Source organism: Lepidochelys kempii, chromosome 5 (genome assembly GCF_965140265.1).
Source record: "Lepidochelys kempii isolate rLepKem1 chromosome 5, rLepKem1.hap2, whole genome shotgun sequence".
Lineage (NCBI taxonomy): Eukaryota > Metazoa > Chordata > Testudines > Cheloniidae > Lepidochelys > Lepidochelys kempii.
The window spans coordinates 95,955,578-95,976,339 of record NC_133260.1 but is presented as its reverse complement, the minus strand read 5'-3'; the positions used below and the strand labels follow the sequence as shown (position 1 = coordinate 95,976,339).

Sequence of the window (20,762 nt, the reverse complement as noted above, 5' to 3'; positions counted from 1 at the left end):
AATCCAGTTATGCTTTTTCCCTTCACAATGTCTCCCGGCAATGAGTTCCACAGATTGTGCATTGCGTGAAGTACTTCCTTGTTTTAAACCTGCTGCTTATTAATTTAATTTGGTGACCTCTGGTGTGTTATGTGAAGGGGTAAGTAACACTTCCCTGCTTACTGTCTCCACACCATTCATTATTTTATAGACCTCTATCATATCCCTCCCCACCCTTAATCATCTCTTTTCTAAACTGAACAGTCGGTGTCTTTTTAATCTCTCTTCATATGGAATCTGTTCCATACTCCTGATCATTTTATTGCCCTTTCGGTACCTTTTCCAATTCTAATTTCTAATATATCTTTTTTTGACATAGGGCAACCAGAACTGTACATGTGATGCGTGGTGTGAGCGTACCATGGATTTATATGGTGGCATTATGCTATTTTCGGTCTTATCTATCCCTTTCCTAATGATTCCTAAAATTTTGTTAGCTTATTTGACTGCTGCTGCAGACTGAGTGGATCAGAGAACTATCCATGTTGACTCCAACATCTCTTTCTTGAGTGGTAACCACTAATTTAGAATTCTTTGTATGCATAGTTGGGATTCTTTTCCAAAGTGCTGTACTTCGCATTTATCAACATTGAATTTTAGTTGCCATTTTGTTTCCCAGTCACCCAGTTTTGTGAAATCTCTTTGTAAGTCTTTGCAGTCAGCTTTGGACTTAAGTATCTTGAGTAATTTTGTATCGTTTGCAAACTTTGGCACTTCACTGTTTACCCCCCTTTTTCCAGATCATTTGTGAATATGTTGAACAGCACTGGTCCCAGTACTGATCCTTGTGGTACCCTGTAATTTACCCCTCTCACTGTGAAAACTGACCATTTATTCCTTCCCTTTGTTTCCTACTTTTAAACAGTTAATTTTCCATTAGAGTACCTTCCCTTTTATCTCATGACTGCTTACTTTGCTTAAGAGCTGTTGGTGAGGGACCTTATCAAAGGCATTCTCAAAGTCCAAGTACGCTATATCCACTGGATCACCCTTGTCCGTGTTTGTTGACACCCTCAAAAAATAGATTAGAGAGGCATGATTTCTCTTTACAAAAGCTGTGTTGACTCTTCCCCAACATAGTGTGTTCATCTGTGTCTGATAGTCCTGTTCTTCTGCTATAGTTTCAACCAGTTTTCATGGTACTGAAGTTAGGCTTACTGGCCTGTAATTCCCAGGATTGCCTGTGGAGCCTTTTTAAAAATCTGTGTTATATTAGCTATCTTCCAGTCATCTTGGGCAGAGGCTGATTTAAGTGATAGACTATGTACCACAGTTCATGTACAGCAGTTTCGTATTTTAGTTCCTTCAGAACTGGTCCCGATGACTTATAACTGTTAATCAATTTGTTCCAGAACCACCTCTGCTGATGCCTCAATCTGGGACAGTTCCTCAGATTTGTCTGCTAAAAAGAATGGCATAGGAATCTCAGTCACATCCTCTGCAGTGGAGACCAATGCAAAGAATTTATTTAACTTCTCCACAATGGCCTTGTCTTCCTTGAGTCCTCCTTTAGCCCATGGATTGTCCAGTTGCCCCACTGATAGTTTGGAAGGCTTCTTGCTTCTGGTGTACTTAAAAATTTTGTTGTTAGCTTTTGTGTCTTTTGGTAGTGGCTCTTTCACATTCTTTTCAGCCTGCTTAATTATACTTCTTTAGTTGATCTGCCAGAGTTTATGCTCCTTTCTGTTTTCCTCAGTAGGATTTTACTTGCAGTTTTCAAAGGATGTCTTTTTGTCTCTGCCTCTTTTTCTCTCTTTAGCCATGATGTCATTTTGTTGGGTTTTTTTTTTTTTAATACATTTGGTTTGAGCCTTTTTTTTAACCAACATTTCTGTTTAGCTTGCAAGCATTTTGCTCTTGTGACTGTTCCTTTTAAATTCCATTTATCTAGCTTTCTCATTTTTCTGTAATGATGCTTTTTGAAGTTAAATGCGTCTCTGGTGGATTTCTTTTGTATTTTTCTGCCCTATAAGAATGTTAAATTTAATTACATTACAAATTAAATTTTATCATGAATTTATCATCATTTCTGTTCTTGTCCTGCCACTTGACATGGTTTTTAAAAAAAGTGAGTATGTATGAAGAATGGGTTAGAAAATAATATTGAAAACTTACAATGCTATTACATCAATCTATGGTGGTAGAACTTCATAATTGCATTGTATTTCAAGATTGTTAACCCATCTCAAAGAAGTAGGTAGAAATACAAGGCTTCTAAAAGTAGATGACAAAAATTATTAGAGGAATAGGAGGACTTCTTTATGAGGTGAGATTAAAAAGATGAGGATTACTTAAATTAGCTAGGAGGTGAGTAAGAGGGGATAGCATGAAGATACATAATGGTGCTGAGGGTATTTGGACGTTTCTAAGTTAATCATTTTTTGCAATAAAAGACCAAGAGGATGGCCAATGAGATTGAAGGTCCAGAAATTTAAAACTGATAAAAGGAAATATATTTCCATGGATTAATTACAAATTGTGTAACTCTGCTACATTTTATCATCGAGACTGAGAGTTTATTTTGGCAGGATAAAAAATAGATTAGACAGTCGTATGTTTAACAGTCACAATAACATTAGATAAAATAAGCTATAAAGAGTATGAACCCTCGTGGTTCAGGGAAAAAGTCACCCACTAACTAATAGAAGTTTAGGAAGCAATTTTTCCTATGGGCATCTTATTTCATAGTAGTTCATTATGGGGTTTCTTGAAAAGTATCTAATTCTGGCTATGACTAGAGGCAGGTTTTTGCACTACATAAATTACTGGTCTGATGTGGTATATTTGTCTTAAGGATCCTGTTATTTATTAAAATTATTTGATTTTTGACCTCTAATCATGATAGAAGTTGAATATTTGTGTAACCAGTGCTTTGAAAATTTTTAAACTGATTGTAATTATTTTATTTTTTGTGATTTTTTTAAGATGATGAGTAAAAGTCGTTCTGATGTGTCAGATCTCAAAGTAGGACAAAGCACCATTGAAGATATCATGTCAAGAGCTTATGATAGCTTTGATATTCAACTCAGCAGTATACAGCTACTTTACTGCAAACATCGTAAGTATTCACAACATGAATTGCTTTTTGTTGGAACAACTGAAAAAAACTTTTTGGTAACTAGTATGCCAATTTTTAACAAACAATTGAGTTTCCAGTACATTTTGTTCTTCAATTCCACATATGAGTACATGCTAGGCCCTGATTGCCTTTAGGACAGATATTTTTAAAACTGCAAATTGAGTCCCACACATCTACACACAGTGAATTTCCCAAGTCCTTAATTAAGCCTGACAACCAAGCTGCGCAACCTTAGGGCTGGCCTATAGTACACAGTTAAGTCGACATAAAGTAGCTTATGTTGACCTAATTATGTCCATGTCTACACTACAGCCTTCCTCCCACCGTTGTAAATGCCCTACTGTGCCGACATACTAACTCCACTTCCATAAGAGGCATAAGGCTATGTTGGTGTAGTTAGGGCAAGGAAGTGTCTGTGTAGATACTGTGTCCCAGGAGCTGTGAAATTGACAAGAAAGCCCCTGCTCCCATGGACAGCTGGGCTAGACTCTGCTCCCAGCTGGGAGCTGAAGCCCAGGTGACTTCGATTCATGGGGCGAGAAGCAGGGGTGGCGTTGGACCCCACTCCCAGCTGGGAGCCAGAGTGAGAAACCTGAGCAGCCCCCCACCCGCTCCTGGTGTAGAATGGGGGGCTCAAGAAGCTGGGGCAGCTGAACCCTACTCCCCAGTGGTGAGAAGCCCCAGGCGGCTCACTCCCCAGCTCTCGGCAGGGAATGGGAAGCTGGGTGCGGGAGGAGCATGCCGGGAGTCTGTGGGGCAGCCCGGCTCCTGGCAGGGAGCTGCCAGCAGAGCTGAGAGACCAGGCTCTCTGTTCCCCACACTGCCCTCTTAGGTCTCTGGAGGTGCTCCTGGTGAGGACGGGCACCACCAACCCAAGGATGGTAGTGTGGACATGCACCACTGCAGCAATCTAATATAGGTTGACTTAGGTTTGTAATGTAGACATACTCTTAGTTTTTGATTTCTTACAACTGCATAGACTTTTGAGGCCGAAAGGTCTCAAGATTACCTAGCCTGGTCTGGCTCATATTGTACAGACCATAGAATTTCATTTGTGATTTTGGCATCTAGCCAAGTAACATTGGTTTTCCTCCCTTATCCTTCCTTATTCTATACTTTCCCCAGCTCCAGAACACATTTTCACAATGTATTCAATGTATTGGGGAAATCTGTTGTGGCCTAAAATAAGTAATACAACTGTTTTCCTTTCACTAGATGAAAATTGGAAGGAGGCTCGTAAGCTAAAATATTCTTCACAACATATCTTGCGGCCTATGGATGTGAAAGTGGAATTTAGCAGGGCAATGGTTGTCACTGATGCAAGAATGCCTAAGTATGTTTTTCTTTCTGTTGTGTAAATGTTCATAATAAATGCCTTTTTAAGGGAATAGTCCCTGCAAGGAACAATTATACTATAATTCTTAAAATGAATTATAGGCTAAAGGAAGCGTAGTTTAATATTTATCGTATTTTTTTTTCCTCTAATTTTATTTATTACTTATATTATCATGCAAATGGTCCGGGTCTTATTATGTGAGGCACTGAACAAAAAGACTGTCCCTGCCTCAAAGAATTTACAATTTACAAGTGATCACTCTCATTCCAGTGTGTATGGTAACACCCATTGTTTCATGTTCTCTATGTATATAAATCTCCCCACTGTATTTTCCACTGAATGCATCCGATGAAGTGAGCTGTAGCTCACAAAAGCTTATGCTCAAATAAATTTGTTAGTCTCTAAGGTGCCACAAGTCCTCCTTTTCTTATTACAACTTGAATGGCTCTTTAACAGTTTCAGTGTTGTGCTAATAGGTCTGGCAGGCTGAAAGGCTTTTTCACTTTTAAGTTACTAGATCCCCTCCGGAGTAAGAGTCACCAGGCTGCAGCAGCCAGCTGTGGGAGCCTACAGGAAGAGGCGGGAGGGTGGACACTTAAACCCAGTGGTGCCCCAAATTTTCAGGTGCCTTACGCAGCCTTGTATGCTGCCTATACCTAAGGGCAGCCCTGATTCTGGGTGTGTATTTTCAGGGCAAGATTGCATTTATCAAGGACAGAGGAAAGGATGTTGCAGTAATTGAGATAAGAGCCTGGTTTAGAGTTTCAGCTTTGTGGCTGGACAGGAAAGTCCATTCCTTACAGATGTTACATAGAAAAAAATGTGGAAGACTTAGACAGTCTGGATACGAGGGCCTAGACAGCGGTCCAAGTTGAAGATGATTTCCAGGTTACAGGCCTGAGCGACAGGCAAGATGGTAGTGGTGGCCACAATGACCAAGAAAGGTGGTGGTAGTGGGGAAGATTTGAGAGGTTGGGAGGAAGAGCCATAGTGAGCTTGTGCAGACTGCTAAATATCCGTAAGATGTCAGAGACAGGCTGAGACTTGAATTAGGACAGAAGGAAACAGGAGTAGAAAGGTAATAGTCAGGAGTCATGAGAACAGAGATGATGGTTGAATTTATGTTTGTGAATAAGAATACCCAGAGAATAAGGTGTGGAGGGAGAAGAGAAGAGAGCTGCATTGGGGATGGTGAGGAACCGCCAAAGGACATGCTGAAAGAATGAATAGAGAGGTAGGAGGAGAAACAGAAGCCAAATTGGAGAGGATCCAAGATGGAACTGAAGGAGAGGAATTCTAGACATTCATTGTAAACAGCGCATTCAGTGAGCTTAGAGATGAAAGGGAGAATGGAGATTTGGGATGGTGGTAGTTGGCGAGACAAGTGGGGCCAAGGGTATGTTTTTTTTAAGGTGGGAGAGACAAAAGCATGCTTGTATTGTGAGGGGAAAGAGACAGGATAGTGAGAAACTAAGGAGAAGAGTAAGGGGGCGATGAGAGTGGGCATGAGGGAGATCAGGAGATGGAATGGGATAGGATAGGGTCACTGACTCACTGGGGCAAATTGGAGGGGTTAGAGGAGGACAGCAGACTGGCAACTTCTGTATCTGTGACTACGGAGAAAGAGGAGAGAATTGTGACAGGGAAGAGAAGTCAAGATGAGGGGAGGGGAAAGGTCAAGTTGTATTTTACCAGTTGTCTCTCAGAAGAAATCTGTCTTGTATTTACAAATCTTAGATTTCTGTCCTGTGTAATTGGCATCGTACCTTTAATAGCACATAAGATTTGTCAAGAACAAATTATATTAAACCAACCTACCTCACTTCTTTGACAGGATCACTGGCCAGCTGGATAGGAGACAGCTTTTCATGTGATTTATCTTGATTTTAATAAAGCTTTTGACACAGTCCCCATGATATTCTTATCGGTAAACTACAGAAATGTGGTCTAGATGATAGTACTATTAGGTGGGTGAAGAAGTGGTCAAGAGACCATACTCAGAGAAGTTATCAGAGAAGGCTCCCTGTCCAACTGGGATGATGTATATAGAGGGGGCCTGCAGGGGACTGTCCTTGGTCCAGTACTAGTCAATTTTTTCATTAATGACTTGGGTAATGGAGTGAAGAGTATGACTAAAATCTGCAGATGACACCAAGCTGGAAGGGGTTGCAAGCACTTTGGAGGACAGAATTAAAATCCAAAAGGATCTTGATGAATTGGTTTGAATTCCGTAAGATGAAATTCAATAGACAAGTGTAAAGTGCTACGCTTAGGAAGGGAAAAAATAAATGCACAACTACAAGATGTGAATAACAGGCTTAGGTAGTAGTAGTATTGCTGAAAAGGATCTGTGGGCTATAGCGAATCACAAATTGAATATGATCCAACAGTGTGCAGGTGCGAAAAAGAGGACTGGCGTTCTTGTGTGTATTAATGGGAGTGTTGTACGGGAGGTAATTGTCCTGCTCTGCTCAGTCTTGGGGATATCTCAGATGGAGTGTTGTCTTGTTCTGGGAACCACGCTTTAAGAAAGATGTGGACAAACTGTAGAGAGTCCAGAGGAGAGCAGACAAAATGATAAAAGGTTTAGAAATCTGTCGTATGAGGAAAGGTTGTTTAAAAACTGGGCATGGTGAATCTTGAAGAAAGAAGACTCAGAAGGGACCTGATGATAGTCTTCAAATATGTTAAGGACTGTTATCAATGTAGCCCAGCCCTGAAGTGTGGCTGCAGCCTTCTCCCTTTTCACTTCAGGGTTATGGGTCCTGGGTTCACCTCTAAGGGCGCTGGTACCTGCACCCAAGGAAACCCATCCTAATGCAGAGAACAGAGGGCTTGTCCCTTGGGGAAATATTTAACAAGCAATCTTTTATAGAGGAGTGTCAGTCAGAGCACAAAAAATAAAATAGCTATCACAATTCCCAGACTAATGAAAAAATAACTGGGAATTTATTAGGAACGGGAAACCCAGGACGGGGGATAATGTGATAAGGGATCAAGATAATAAAAGACAAAAACAACAATACATACATCCCTCCCAAATGTACCACCAACCCTGTGCTCCTTCCCAGCACTTGCCAAGGCACATGGTGAGTTTAAGCTCAGTCTTTGATGGGTAGTGCAGCTCTGAAGTCAGTGGAAGACTTAAAACAAAATAGCAAAATTAATACAAAGGGATGTTCTTACAAATTATTTATGCCAAGGATGGTAAGATTTTTCTTGTAGCTCTCTAGTTTGGATTCCAGTGTGCAGTTAGGCTGGCTTTTGGTAGCCTAACCTTGAATCATAGAATATCAGGGTTGGAAGGGACTTCAGGAGGTCATCTAGTCCAACCCCCTGCTCAAAGCAGGACCGATCCCCAATTAAATCATCCCAGCCAGGGCTTTGTCAAGCCTGACCTTAAAAACTTCTAAGGAAGGAGATTCCACCACCTCCCTAGGTAACGCATTCCAGTGTTTTACCACCCTCCTAGTGAAAAAGTTTTTCCTAATATCCAACCTAAATCTCCCCCACTGCAACTTGAGACCATTACTCCTAGTCCTGTCATTCGTTACCACTGAGAATAGTCTAGATCCATTCTCTTTGGAACCCCCTTTCAGGTAGTTGAAAGCAGCTATCAAATCCCCCCTCATTCTTATCTTCCGCAGACTAAACAATCCTAGTTCCCTCAGCCTCTCCTCGTAAGTCATGTGTTCCAGTCCCCTAATCATTTTTGTTGCCCTCCACTGGACACACTCTAATTTTTCCCACATCCTTCTTTAGTGTGGGGCCCCAAAACTGGACACAGTACTGCAGATGAGGCCTCACCAATGTCGAATAGAGGGGAACGATCATGTCCCTCGATCTGCTGGCAATGCCCCTACTTATACATTCCAAAATACCATTGGCCTTCTTGGCTACAAGGGCTCACTGTTGACTTCTCCAACTTCTCGTCCACTGTAACCCCTTGGTCCTTTTCTGCAGAACTGCTGCCTAGCCATTCGGTCCCTAGTCTGTAGCGGTGCATTGGATTCTTCCGTCCTAAGTGCAGGCCGCTGCACTTGTCCTTGTTGAACCTCATCAGATTTCTTTTGGCCTAATCCTCCAATTTGTCTAGGTCCCTCTGTATCCTATCTCTACCCTCCAGCGTTTCTACCACTCCTCCCAGTTTAGTGTCATCTGCAAACTTGCTGAGGGTGCAATCCACACCATCCTCCAGATCATTAATGAAGAGATTGAACAAGAGATTGACTCTTCAGAGCCTTTAGGGTTTCTGGTCTCTGCTGAGATGACACTGTTCAAGGTCTCAGAAATTCCAAAAGGACTGAGTCTTCTCTTGGGTAGGAGTGTGTAGGGTAGACTAATCCTCCCTGGCTGTGATGCTTCTGTTCCTGCTACACTCCCAACACAGCCAAAACCAAACCCTTTGTCTCTGAGTTCTGCTTATGATTGGTTCTTGTAGAACTAGCTAGCAACACTATCTCCACCCTGGATAATAAGCAATATAGGAAATGGAGTTCAGAGCATCTGTAGCCATTGCTGCTGTAGTCCAGGGGTGAGTCCACTAGAGGCTCTGTGTGGTATTTCAAGAGCACCATCTCCAAAAGGGTTACACACAGAGGACAGGGATTGATTGTTCTCCATGTCCACTGAAGGTAGGACAAGAAGTAAGGGGCTTAATCTGCAAAGGAGATCTCTGTTAGAAATTAGGAAATAATTTGTAACTCTAAGGACAGTTAAGCATGGGAATAGGCTTCCAAGGAAGGTTGTTGAATCCCCACTATTGGAGGTTTTTATGACAAATCACTTGTCAGAGATGGTCTAGTGTACGTGGTCCTGCCTCCTGCTTGAGGTCCTATCCAGCTCTACATTTCTGTGCATCTGAAGTGTTGTATATTTGCTATAATACGCTGATCTCTACAGTAAAATGTTTTTTTTTAATCCGGTTATAGTGAATCTGGTTATTTATTATACACATTTAGAAGTCACTTATAACCAAAATATCTGCGTGTAGTTTCCATCTTTATAGATTGAGAAATGTTGTTTCACGAAAGCTTATGCTCAAATAAATTTGTTAGTCTCTCAGGTACCACAAGGTACTCCTGTTCATAATGAAATCATCTTTCCTCACCAGAACTTTGAAATCAAATGTGAAAAGTGTAGGGAGTGGGTTGAATGCTGGAAGTTCCACTGTCTACAGTTAAATAAAAGCTGATATAAAGAGAGGTCTTAGCATTCTTTCTAAATATGGACAGACTTGAATATCTCTGAGATAAGAGTGAAACCAGAGGTAAAAACCTGCTATTAAATATACCCTATCTTTATTTACTTTGAATTTCAACCTGACAAGAAAGAGCTGAAGAGTTCCAGACAAATTCAGGTGGTTGGTAATTCAGAGATGAAGAGACAGTGTCTGAGAACTGAATTATAGGTGTTTTTAATCTTTGTAGATAGGAACCAGCCCATTGAATTTCACCTGGAAGTAGCATAGCAACCACAGTGTATGACTATTACTGTGGGTCAAAGAACAGATGTTCCTCTTTGAGTACTTGTGCATGTCCATTCTAGTGTAGGTGTGTGCGTGTCCTGAGCATAGTTGCTGGAATTTTTTCCCCAGTGATACCTGTTGGGCTGGCTCCAGCACCCTCTGGTGCCATGTACACATAGAGCCGCTATAAAGGGCCCTGCTGACCCACTCCCCTTCAGTTCCTTCTTACTGCCCATTATGGTTACTGGAACTACTTTTATTGCTCAGGCACTTTTCCTAGTGGTTTTCTCTTCTTTATAACTGTATATAGTTATTGTAGTGGAGTGTGTTAGTTTTTAGTAGTTAGATAGTTGTTTGAACATCTCCATGCACAGTGAGGTTCATCCGTTCCCCATTGCTGGGGCATGCCTCAGTCAGTGGGCTTCAAGCCCTGTGCTTCCTGCGTCAAGTCGATGCCATTGTGCAGCTTGGACTCAAGTTGTCTCCAGGGCTTGGGGGAACCTCACAGAAAAGACCCTACCAGATCTGCAGGGACTTCAAATCCTGCACCAGGGAGGACCAGGAAGAGAGGTTGAAGGTCCTTCTCACGGAGGCCAGCCCTAAGATCTGCTTCAGAACCATGTTGAGTCTCAGCACCAAGAACTTCAGCTTTGGTGCACAGCACGTCCCGCACTGGTCGTGAGTGTTGGCACTGATCTTCATCCACAATACCCAAGAAATAACACCAGAAATAGCACAAGAACTGATATCTGATGCCAAAGGCAAGCAGGCATAGGGACCGGGATAGAGTGAGATCCCTGTTGGGCCGCTCTTTCTCTCCAGCACCGCAATAGCCAATACAACTGGCTCTAGTACCTTCACAGGCCCTGCTGACTCTGGCACTAGAGGCATTGCCATTGGCAGACAGTGTGCCGGTTAGTTTGCAGTGTTGTCTACTTCAGGGGCATTTGCAGCAGCCAGAAACCTGTTTTTTTGCTACCAGTTCCTGCATCCCAAGAGGTTCAGGACTCTGCACTGTCTGTACCTCAGAACAGCAGAGAACTATCCCCTAGCCACTGCCTGGTACGAATGCTGTCCTCTAGGGGTAAACCCCCTATAGTAGCTTCATCACAGGTTTTTTTTAGGCTGCTATGACTTTAATATGTGGGAGTCTATGCAAAAATTTAAGGACTTGCTCCTCCAGGATGCCAGATAGGCGTTCTCCTCACCGATTCAGGAGGGGAAAACACTGACGAGGGCCGCCTTGCAGGCAGCCCTGAATGCAGCTGATTCTGCAGCCAGATCCATGGCAATGACAGTGACCATGTGCAGAAGCGTGTGGTTGCAGTCGTCCGGTTTCCCCAGGAGGTACAACAAAACCTCCAGGATCTCCCCTTTTGAAGAGTCTTCACTCTTTTCAGAGTAAAGAGACACCGGACTCCATGGTCTTAAGGACTCCAAGGTGACCCTGAAATCTCTGGGACTATATACCCCAATGATATCCAGGAAACATGACAGGCCCCAACAGACTGGCCATTACTTTGCCCAGCCAGCCAAAAAAGGTCCTGCAAAGGAGGAAGAGCAGGGAGTTCAGGCGTAGACCTCGTCTACTGACCTTAACAGGGCCGATGCAGACCGCACCCAGACACTTGGGGAGCTCAAAGCACTCATTTTGACGAGCTGTTCAAGGTCGAAATCTCAGTCCCCACAATACCAGATCCAGTTACCCCTCTGTTTTCCAACTGACTCTCCCACTTCTTCAATGCCTACACCCACATTACTTTGGATTGTTAGGTACTCAACACAATAGAAGTGGGATACACCTTCCAGTTTTTGTCTATCCCACCTTCCCACCCCTTCACCTCATCCCTCTTCAGGGACCCTTCTGATGAGCAATTATAATAAGAAATCCAATCTCTCCTTCAGGTGGGAGACACAGAAGAGGTTCTGCATCATTTAAGAGGAAAGGGGTTCTATTCCCATTACTTCCTAATCCTGAAAGCCAAAGGTGGTTTCAGACCTATCCTAGACCTGTGTTGTCTCAACTGCTATCTCAAGAACTTAAATCCTGCATGGTTTCTTTGAATTCCATCATTCCCTCACTGGATCCAAGAGATTGGTATGCCCTCCTCGATTTAAAGGAGACATACTTCCACATATCGATTTTCCATAGCCAAAGAAGGTTCCTAAGATTTGTCACGCATTACCAGTTTACAGAGCTTCCATTTGGCCTGTTGGCCGCCCCGTGGGTTTCAACTAAATGTATGGTGGTGGTGGACGCTTTCATCGGAAAAGGGGCAGTAGACTTATTCCCGTACCTCAACGACTGGCTTGTCAGAGGCCAGTCCGGAGCTCAGGTGGAACCCAACATCCATCTTATCCAGTCGACCTTCGGGGCACTAGGCCTACTGATAAATGCCCAGAAATCTACACTTATCCCTGTGCAACAGATGGAGTTCATTGGTGCCAATCTTGATGCCACGCAGGCAAGGGTCCTGCTTCCAGAAGATAGGTTTCAGGCAATCATGGTCCTGATAAGGTCCCTTCAGACACATTCGGTCATGGCAGCTTGGAAGTGTTTGAGTTTTCTGGGCCACACGCTATTGTGCATGTACTTAGTAGAACACACGAAGCTATGTCTCAGACCTCACCAACCCTGGCTGGCCACGGTATACTCACCTTCAAGGCATCATCATTTCCGACTCACTGATGTGGTGGCTGAACCACCGTGAGGTCTGTGCATGAGAACTCTTTTCACAGTCTCAACCATCGATATCTCTAGTCTCCAACGCGTCAGCGCTCGGTTGGGGAGCCCACTTAGGGTCCCTTAGGACTCAAGGTCTATGGCCTCAAGAAGAGCTCTTCTTCAAATCCATGTCAGAGAGCTCAGGGCAGTCTGCCTCACCTGCCAAGCATTCTTGCTCCACTTTACGAACAAGGTTGTTTAGGTTATTATGGACAACACGACTGCCATGTTCTACATGAATAGGCAGGGCAGAGTGCACGCTTCCCCCTTACGTCAGGAAGCAGTCCAACTGTGGGAGTTCTGCATAACACATTCAGTCCATCTAGAAGCATCATACCTTCTGGGAGTGGAGAACCAGCTGGTGGATCACCTCAGCAGGACTTTCTCCTCTGACCAGGAGTAGTCCCTTCATCTGGACATGGTAAGGGACATTCCAATGGTGGGGCATTCCCCTTATAGATGTTTTGGCTACCTGTAACAACAGGAAATTCCACTTGTTCTGCTCCCTGTGAGGCCACAGCCCCATGGTCTCTTGTGGACACCTATTAAGTCTTTCTACCTATTCTGATGAGTCACAAGGTTCTGGTGAAGATCAAGTGGAATCGGGTGCTGATCATTCTCAGGGCCCAGGCAACATTGGTTCACCACCCTCATAGGCCTTTGGGTGGAGACCCCGCTCCTGCTTCCACTACACCCGGACCTGATCTCTCAAAACCATGGTCAGCTGCTCCACCTAAACCTCGGCTCTCTCCATCTGACGGCCTGTAAGCTCCATCTCTGAATCCTGAGGAGCAAGCTTGCTTAGAGTCTGTAGAGTCCTGCTGGGCAGTAGAAAACCCTCTACCAGGACCACTTACTTTGCAAAATGGAAGTGATTCTCCATCTGGTCCTCCCAACATGGAATTCTGCCTATGCAGTCCTCATTACAACACCTTCTGCTTCTGAAATAATATGGTGTGGCTCTTTCTTCAGTAAAGGTACATCTAGCTGCCATTTCAGCCTTCCATGCCAAAGTTGACAGCCGGTCTTCTTTTTGCATGAGATGGTTGTGATGGGTTGGGTCACAGAGACCCACCTTGTGACTGCCACCTGATGTGCTGAGACTACCTGTGAGCCCGTTTTCCCTGGCAACTTGGGACTTCAGAAGCCTGCCTTGTTGAGCCAGACATGCCAGTCTGCTCCAGTACGGACCCAGGGTCTGAACCACGTCCCCCCAAAACTGAAGACTTAATTGAAAATGGTTTAGAAAGTGCTTCTGTCTCCAGCACCCAGATATCCAGTTTCCCAGGGGGTTCCAAACCCCAAATACATCGGTTTTACTCTGTATAAAGCTTATACAGTGTAAACTCATAAATTTGTTCGCCCTCTATAACGCTGATAGAGAGATTTGCACAGCTGTTTGCTCCCCCAAGTATTAATTACTTTGGGTCAATTAATAAGAAAAAGGTGATTTTATTAAGTATAAAAAGTAGGATTTGAGTCGTTCCAAATAATAACAGAACAAAGTAAATTACCAAGCAAAATGCAACAAAAACACGCAAGTCTAAGCCTAATACAGTAGGAAACTAAATGCAGGTAAATCTCACCCTCAGAGATGTTCCAGTAAGCTTCTTTCATAGACTAGATGCCTTCCTAGTCTGGGCCCAATCCTTTCCCTGGTACAATCCTTGTTTCAGCTCAGGTCGTAGCGAGGGGATTTCTCATGACTGCAGCCCCCTTTGTTCTGTTCCACCCCCTTTTATAGCTTTGGCACAAGGCGGGAATCTTGTCTCTCTGGGTCCCCACCCCTCCTTCTAAATGGAAAAGCGACAGGTTTAAGATGGATTCCAGTACCAAGTGGCATGACCCAAGCCTTCATTCTCCCTGGCTTGACTCACAGGAAGTCTTGCAAGTAAACAGAGCCATCTACAGTCAATTGTCCTGGTTAATGGGAGCCATCAAGATTCCAAACCGCCATTAATGGCCCATATGTAATTTGCATAATTACAATAGGACCTCAGAGTTATATTTCATATTTCTAGTTTCAGATACAAGAATGATACATACATACAAATAGGATGACCACACTCAGTAGATTATATGCTTTGTAATGATACCTTACAAGAGACCTTTTGCATGAAGCATATTCCAGTTACATTATATTCACACTTATTAGCCTTTTTTCATAAAATCATATAGAGTGCAATGTCACAATGGTTATCCATTTTCTTAAAGACCCCCGCCCCTCCCAGGTAAGAGAGGGATCTAAACCTCTCTCTCTTCAGGGATGCTGAGATGATGGCATACCTTGAGCAGGGAGTTTACATCTATGAAGTTTGTATCCATGGCAAAGTGCCTGCCAGATGGTATCAGCACATTGCCTCAATTATAAGCCCTAATGCAGAGCTTAGGCAGCTCTGCAACAGTTTTGCTTCATCCACAAGATCCAGGGTCTTTTTATACCCCAGATCTCTTGGCCATTCCCAGTTCTGGTTAACTTGCTTCTGTGGGTATGTCTTCTACTGATTCTTCACTGTAAGGCTGCTGGTCCACTCCCCTTCCTTGTCCCCTTCAATCTGCTGTTCCTACAAGAATTTCTGCTGCAGCTGTTATTCATTGCCTTCTTTTCTGATGCTTCATCAGCTGCTTATCAGTCATTTTACCTTCTGTGTACGAACACTTTGTGAGCAATGTGTCATCTCAAACCTTCAATGTATTCCAAAAACCTATAAAATAAAAGCTGTATATAGTATGCTTGCTGAATACAGACACAGATGGGGGCTCATAGTTAAAGCACGTCACAGTAGCTAATGGTAACAAAGACTACGTCAGTCTTCATTTTCAAGGAAAGGCACAATTTCTTTTTAAGTCAAAAGCTAAAAAGCTTCTGACTGCTTCTGCTATCTTTAAATCCAGGAGCAATGGTAACTATTAAGAATCTTGGATTACAGATCACCTAGGCAATAGGTGGGCAAGTACTTTCAGGTCAGGTAGTGATCATAGACTTCGCCAGTTCCCAAGGGACAAAGCAAAAATAGAAGAGACAAAAAGGCAGTTTGAAATGTCTCTCTAGAAATATTGAACCTATGGACAGTACTGAAGAAGAACTCTTAAAAATTCTTATTACAGAAAGAAATCTATGACTTGGTCAGACCTAGAGACCCGGTGATTCAATTTGAAATTTCAGTATAGTTCAAAGAGATTGGCTTGTCCAAAAATGAAGAGGAATGGTTGTTGCAGTTCTATATTTAATCTGAGAAGCAGATGTAGCTAGATTATAAGAGTCGAAAATCTTGATTGATTTCAAACTGCTTTCTTAGTCTCTGGTTCACACCTAATTATGCTTGTCCTTAATGGTCCTAATCCTGCAAATACTTAGGTATACCACATGACTTCAAATCAGTCTGCTTGCAGTACCTAAAGTTAAATGTGTGTAAGACTTTGCAGGATCAAGGCCTGTGTTTGGAAAAGTCCCATTTCCTGTGTGCCAACATCTCCCTGCTTAACTTTGACTTGTTTTAGAAATTCTTCATACATTCTTTTGTCTCAACTTTTTCTGAACTGTTGCCCCATATACTGTTTTAGGTTTTTTGCCTATATTAGAGCCCCAACCCAACAAAACACTCAAGTGCTTTGTTAGATTGGAGTGCTAGATTGCACACTGCTTGGGATAGAGATAATGTGTTTTACTTCATAAAGTACTGCGTAAGTATAATACTATTTAAGTGATGTGTTATAAATAATACAATAAAACAAGTAAGTAACAGAGAGGATTTCCTGATTGTGGGACATGAGAAATCAGAAGTGGGTAAAGTACCCCTAAAATTGGTATTTGGAGTCTTCCTTTCACAGAACATGGTAGCAGTAGGGAACTTAGAATTGCACAGATATCTGTTGGAAGATGAGTTCAGCAACAGTTTTGTATAGATTAAATAACTTTTCCTCAAATATATCTTACATTTTAGTATTTTTTTCTGTTTTTGTAATTTGCTGCCAAGTAAGTATGGTGTTAGTAATAAGAAAATGAATGCAGCATTTTAATTGATACAGCCATTAGAAATAATGGAAATTATTTATATAACAGATTCAAAATTTTTGGACAACTGCCTTTGCTCTCTGTTCAAATCTCTGATCAAAAGCTGATGGGTATCTTGGAGCTAATTGACAGCATTCCTAAACCAGAAAGTGGTTCTGCTACCATGTCTGCTCCCAAGCCAACTCAGGTAAGCTAAATTTTTTAAATGGTAGAAAAATAGTTTACTAAAATATATATGACTTGGGTTTGGAAAGGCGCTTACAGGAGTTAAATCCCCAACACCCTTTGAAAATCACAGTCAAGTTTCTACTCTGTAGAAAAAATACAAGTTTTGCTCATAGACATTACTATACTGTGTCTGTAGTGTGACTGCCTGGTGAAGTTTAGCTTGATTAACCCCGTAATTATCAAATATTTTCATATAATTTTAAAAATACCCTTACCTAGGTTGCTAGTATATTACTTTGGTAAAAATTAAATAATATTTGAAATCTAGTTTACTTTTCACTACAACAGTTAATTTCTTTGTTTATTGTCTATTGTTTATTCTCACTTCTTCTGTTTAAAATTATTTCCTTAAATTCACATTCAGGTTTTAATGTGCTAGTAGTTACTGCAAAGCTTGGGTTGCAACTCATTTTAAAGAAACAAAACAAACCTTGTTTGTATTTCAGTTAAAACAAAATCATGGAAATAATTCTATTAGTTTTAAGTTATATAAATAGTTAATTTTTAGAAAACAAAAATTCTGACCCAGATTTAACTGGATACTGCCCTCTTAACGAATGAGCAGTTTTTAATCAGCTACCTCAAACTCCATTAACTGAGTTTCCATTCCGCAGAGTCTCTTGTCTTGATTACATATTGTGCTTTAGTCAGTAGAACTTCCGGTTTTACCTTGGCTGTGCAGCTGAAGAGTCAGGAACAAATCTATAATTTACTTTGTTATGGTTTGGGTTCCCCCTTTAGGAACACAACCAAGTGAAAACTGCATCTTGGCAACCAGTGACAAGAAGTTTCGAGATGTCCTGCTTTTCCTAAGCTACAGAGAAAAATAAATCCTTTTAAAAGATTTAAATTTGGGTCCAGGTCAGTTTGTTGTAGATGGGAATCTCTCTGCTTGTCTTCAGGACCCTGCCACTTTGTTACGCAGTTTGCTCCACGGTACACAGTAGTTACTGTTCCCCACTTCCAGAAGAGACCAGAGCTCTGAGCCTCTTGTGCTGCTCCCTTGCAGTCTTTTGCATTTAGAAGCAGTCTCCACCTGCCTATACTAGTTTGCCATCTCAACCATGGGCCCCATTAGAGGGAGAAGGAGGTGACCAGTCTTCGCATGTAAAGCTGTTGAGGTAATAGTAAAGCAAGCAATTTATTCTTGCTATAAGCAGAAGTTTCAGCTCACTTGTCTAGCCACTTTCAGCTGGTGCATTTTTTAGGCAGATACCGACATCTGATTGCAATGTATTTGAGCTGAGGACTTCGTCATTGGAACCTTGGTAGTGTATTTTCACAATAAGGTGATAATTTGCATTGTCCCTGCTTCTGTACCACAGGCTTCAGAAGCTAGTCCTCTCCTCATTCTATACCAATAAAAAAGTCTAGCACATGCTGGATGGGCAATCTTCTGCTTTTCTTCAAGTGATTGCAAATTGCCATTTAACTTTAGGCGTACCCAGTGCACCAAAGCTGAAGATTTTTTTATAGGGGTACCTGTCAGGACAGATGTTACTCCTTTTAGGAGCACGTCTCTTGATTTGTCTGAGTCTCCTTCTCAATTGGAGCATCGAAGGAAATGATATCCCTCCTCTGTGGGTTCCATGAGCAAATGGCAGAAGACTTGGAAGCAGCCTCAGACAACTAGCGCAAAGAATACCTCCTCTGCCACCAAAAAGGTTTCAGAATCTTGTTCCCTGATTTGATACTTTACAGAGTTGCTTGGATATCAAGGTTAGAGTGCGAGACCCAGCTCAGTGTTCACCAATACCGATGGATAGCTGTCGCTGACTCCAGTGCCATCCTTGCTATTGTTGAGACCAGCACTAACTACCCTTTCAATTGTGGAACCTGCCTCCATTTCAGCAGTGCCACACAGTGGAGTGCTGTCAGCCTTGTTGGTGTTGACAATGCCAGAGACCTGTGAGGTGACAAAGGACCTCCTGTGCTTCTTGGTGCTGGACTCTCCACTATTACAAACGGACATGGACCATCCCCTTCAGCTATGCAAATTCTAGGACCACTCTTGGAACCAGTGTGAGTACATACCATTGCAGCCCTGGACTCACCACCATTTTTCACCTTGGCAGTGACTGCGAAAAAGCCACCAATGCGGTTTCCAGGCAGACAGCTGGTACTGATTGCTTGTAAACATTTGTTTGTTTCCTTCGGTACTGATGTCCACACATCAATCCCACATTCAGTCCCCAGTGAGTCTGCCCACAACTGCACCATGTTGTCCAACAGGCTATTCCTCCTCCTACTCAGAGTGAGAGATTGGATTGTATACCACTCACACATTACAGTCCTGGGTTTTCCCTCTTTCTTTAGAAACGCGCTTTCATGTATGCCTTAGGCATGCCTACAAGTACAGGTTTAGAGAGAAAACTTTATGGGGATGTCATATTTGGCCTTATGGTCTTCCACAGTCTTCCTACTGGAATACTTGGGGTATGCCCCCACCCCCTCTCAAGATCAGCCTCCCCCATTGTGGCCCAAGACCATGCTGCCTTGAAGGAATCATTCCTTCTGAAAAGTATGTAACGGGACAGTCAGAATCAACTATCTGACACTGAAGTCACTCCCCTTCCCATGAATTCTACTTTATCTCCAGATGAGTTGTTGGTTCAGAAGTCTTCCTTTCCAATACGCGATGACTATAAAATGTAGCAGGAACTGGTTAAGAGGGTGGCTACATCTTTGGACATACAGGTGGAGCTAGTTCAGGAGAATCCACACAAGTTGGTGTACATCGTCCACACTACTGCACCTGATAGGGTGCCATTGCATATTATTAAAGCTATGTTGGATCCTACAGAGATGCTGTGGCAGACACCCTCATCCTTACCTCCCATAGTTAAAAGAATTGAGTATAGATACCGGGTTCCTTCAAAGAACTTGAACACTTTTACTCCCTTCTGACCCCTGGGTCTTTGGTTATGATAGTTAATGAAAGTGTGCCAGGGCCTCATGAAATCTATCCCCAAGGACAAAAAGTAAAAAGAAAACAGGACTGACTTTGTTGGCAGATTTATTCAACGTTAGGATTGCAAATTCATATAGCCAATAATCAAGGACTTCTGATTATATGTGATTTTTCTTATTTATTGGGACATGATGTCCAAATTCTTGGCTATATTACTGGAGAAATCCAATGAGTTGTTCCAGGTGATACTTGCTGAAGGTCATCTGGTCATGAGAACATCCCTCCAAACTGCACTAGATGTAGCTTGCACAGTGACCAGGATGATGGTGGCAATGGCAGTGACCATGTGTAGTTCCTCTTGGTTGCAGTCTTTCAGCATACCTATGAAAATTCAACAAACTATTGAGGACCTACCCTTTGAGGGATGTAACTCTTGTTTGAAAAAGTGCAGGAGGCTTTACATTCTGTCAAGGATTCCAGATTCAAGGATTCTGGTCCTTGATCATCTACATGCCAGCTCTTAAGAGAAAACAGTATTGTACTCAGTAGAGCAGAGGCAGGCCTTTTATCCCCCAAGACAACTTTATCAGATTAAAAGGAGAAATAAGTCTTGGAGGAGGAGACCACCTCCTGCTGTTGCTTCATGTAAGCAGCCACCCACCTCAAAACAGCCTGTTTGACTTTTTGGATGAGATGAGCGTATCAATCCATTGGGATTTTCCTTGCTGTACTGCTCCCTTAAGGAATAAGCTCTCTCTCTTCCTTGGTGCTTGGAATGCTGTTAAAACAGATCATTTTCTCTCCATTCCTTCTTCCCTTGACCACTGCTTTTCAGTGACCAATCAAACTCAGGAGTCTATTATCAAGTGAGAGATACAGACTCTGCTCAATTTAGGAACTATAGTGGAAGTACTTCCACGGCACTGGGGAAAGGGGGTTTACTCTTACTTCCTCATATTGAT

At 42.5% G+C, this 20,762-nt stretch overlaps 1 protein-coding gene across 5 annotated transcripts in view; it reads left to right on the top strand.

Moving 5' to 3' along the window:
• VPS13A (vacuolar protein sorting 13 homolog A) overlaps positions 1-20,762 on the top strand; it is a 259,919-nt gene that overhangs the window by 80,038 nt on the left and 159,119 nt on the right. For all 5 annotated transcript variants that reach the window (XM_073345105.1, XM_073345103.1, XM_073345104.1 and 2 more), the window contains exons 21-23: positions 2,965-3,097; positions 4,334-4,451; positions 16,710-16,848. In XM_073345105.1, the coding sequence (XP_073201206.1) occupies positions 2,965-3,097; positions 4,334-4,451; positions 16,710-16,848 (390 nt within the window). The remainder of the gene's footprint in view (positions 1-2,964; positions 3,098-4,333; positions 4,452-16,709; positions 16,849-20,762) is intronic.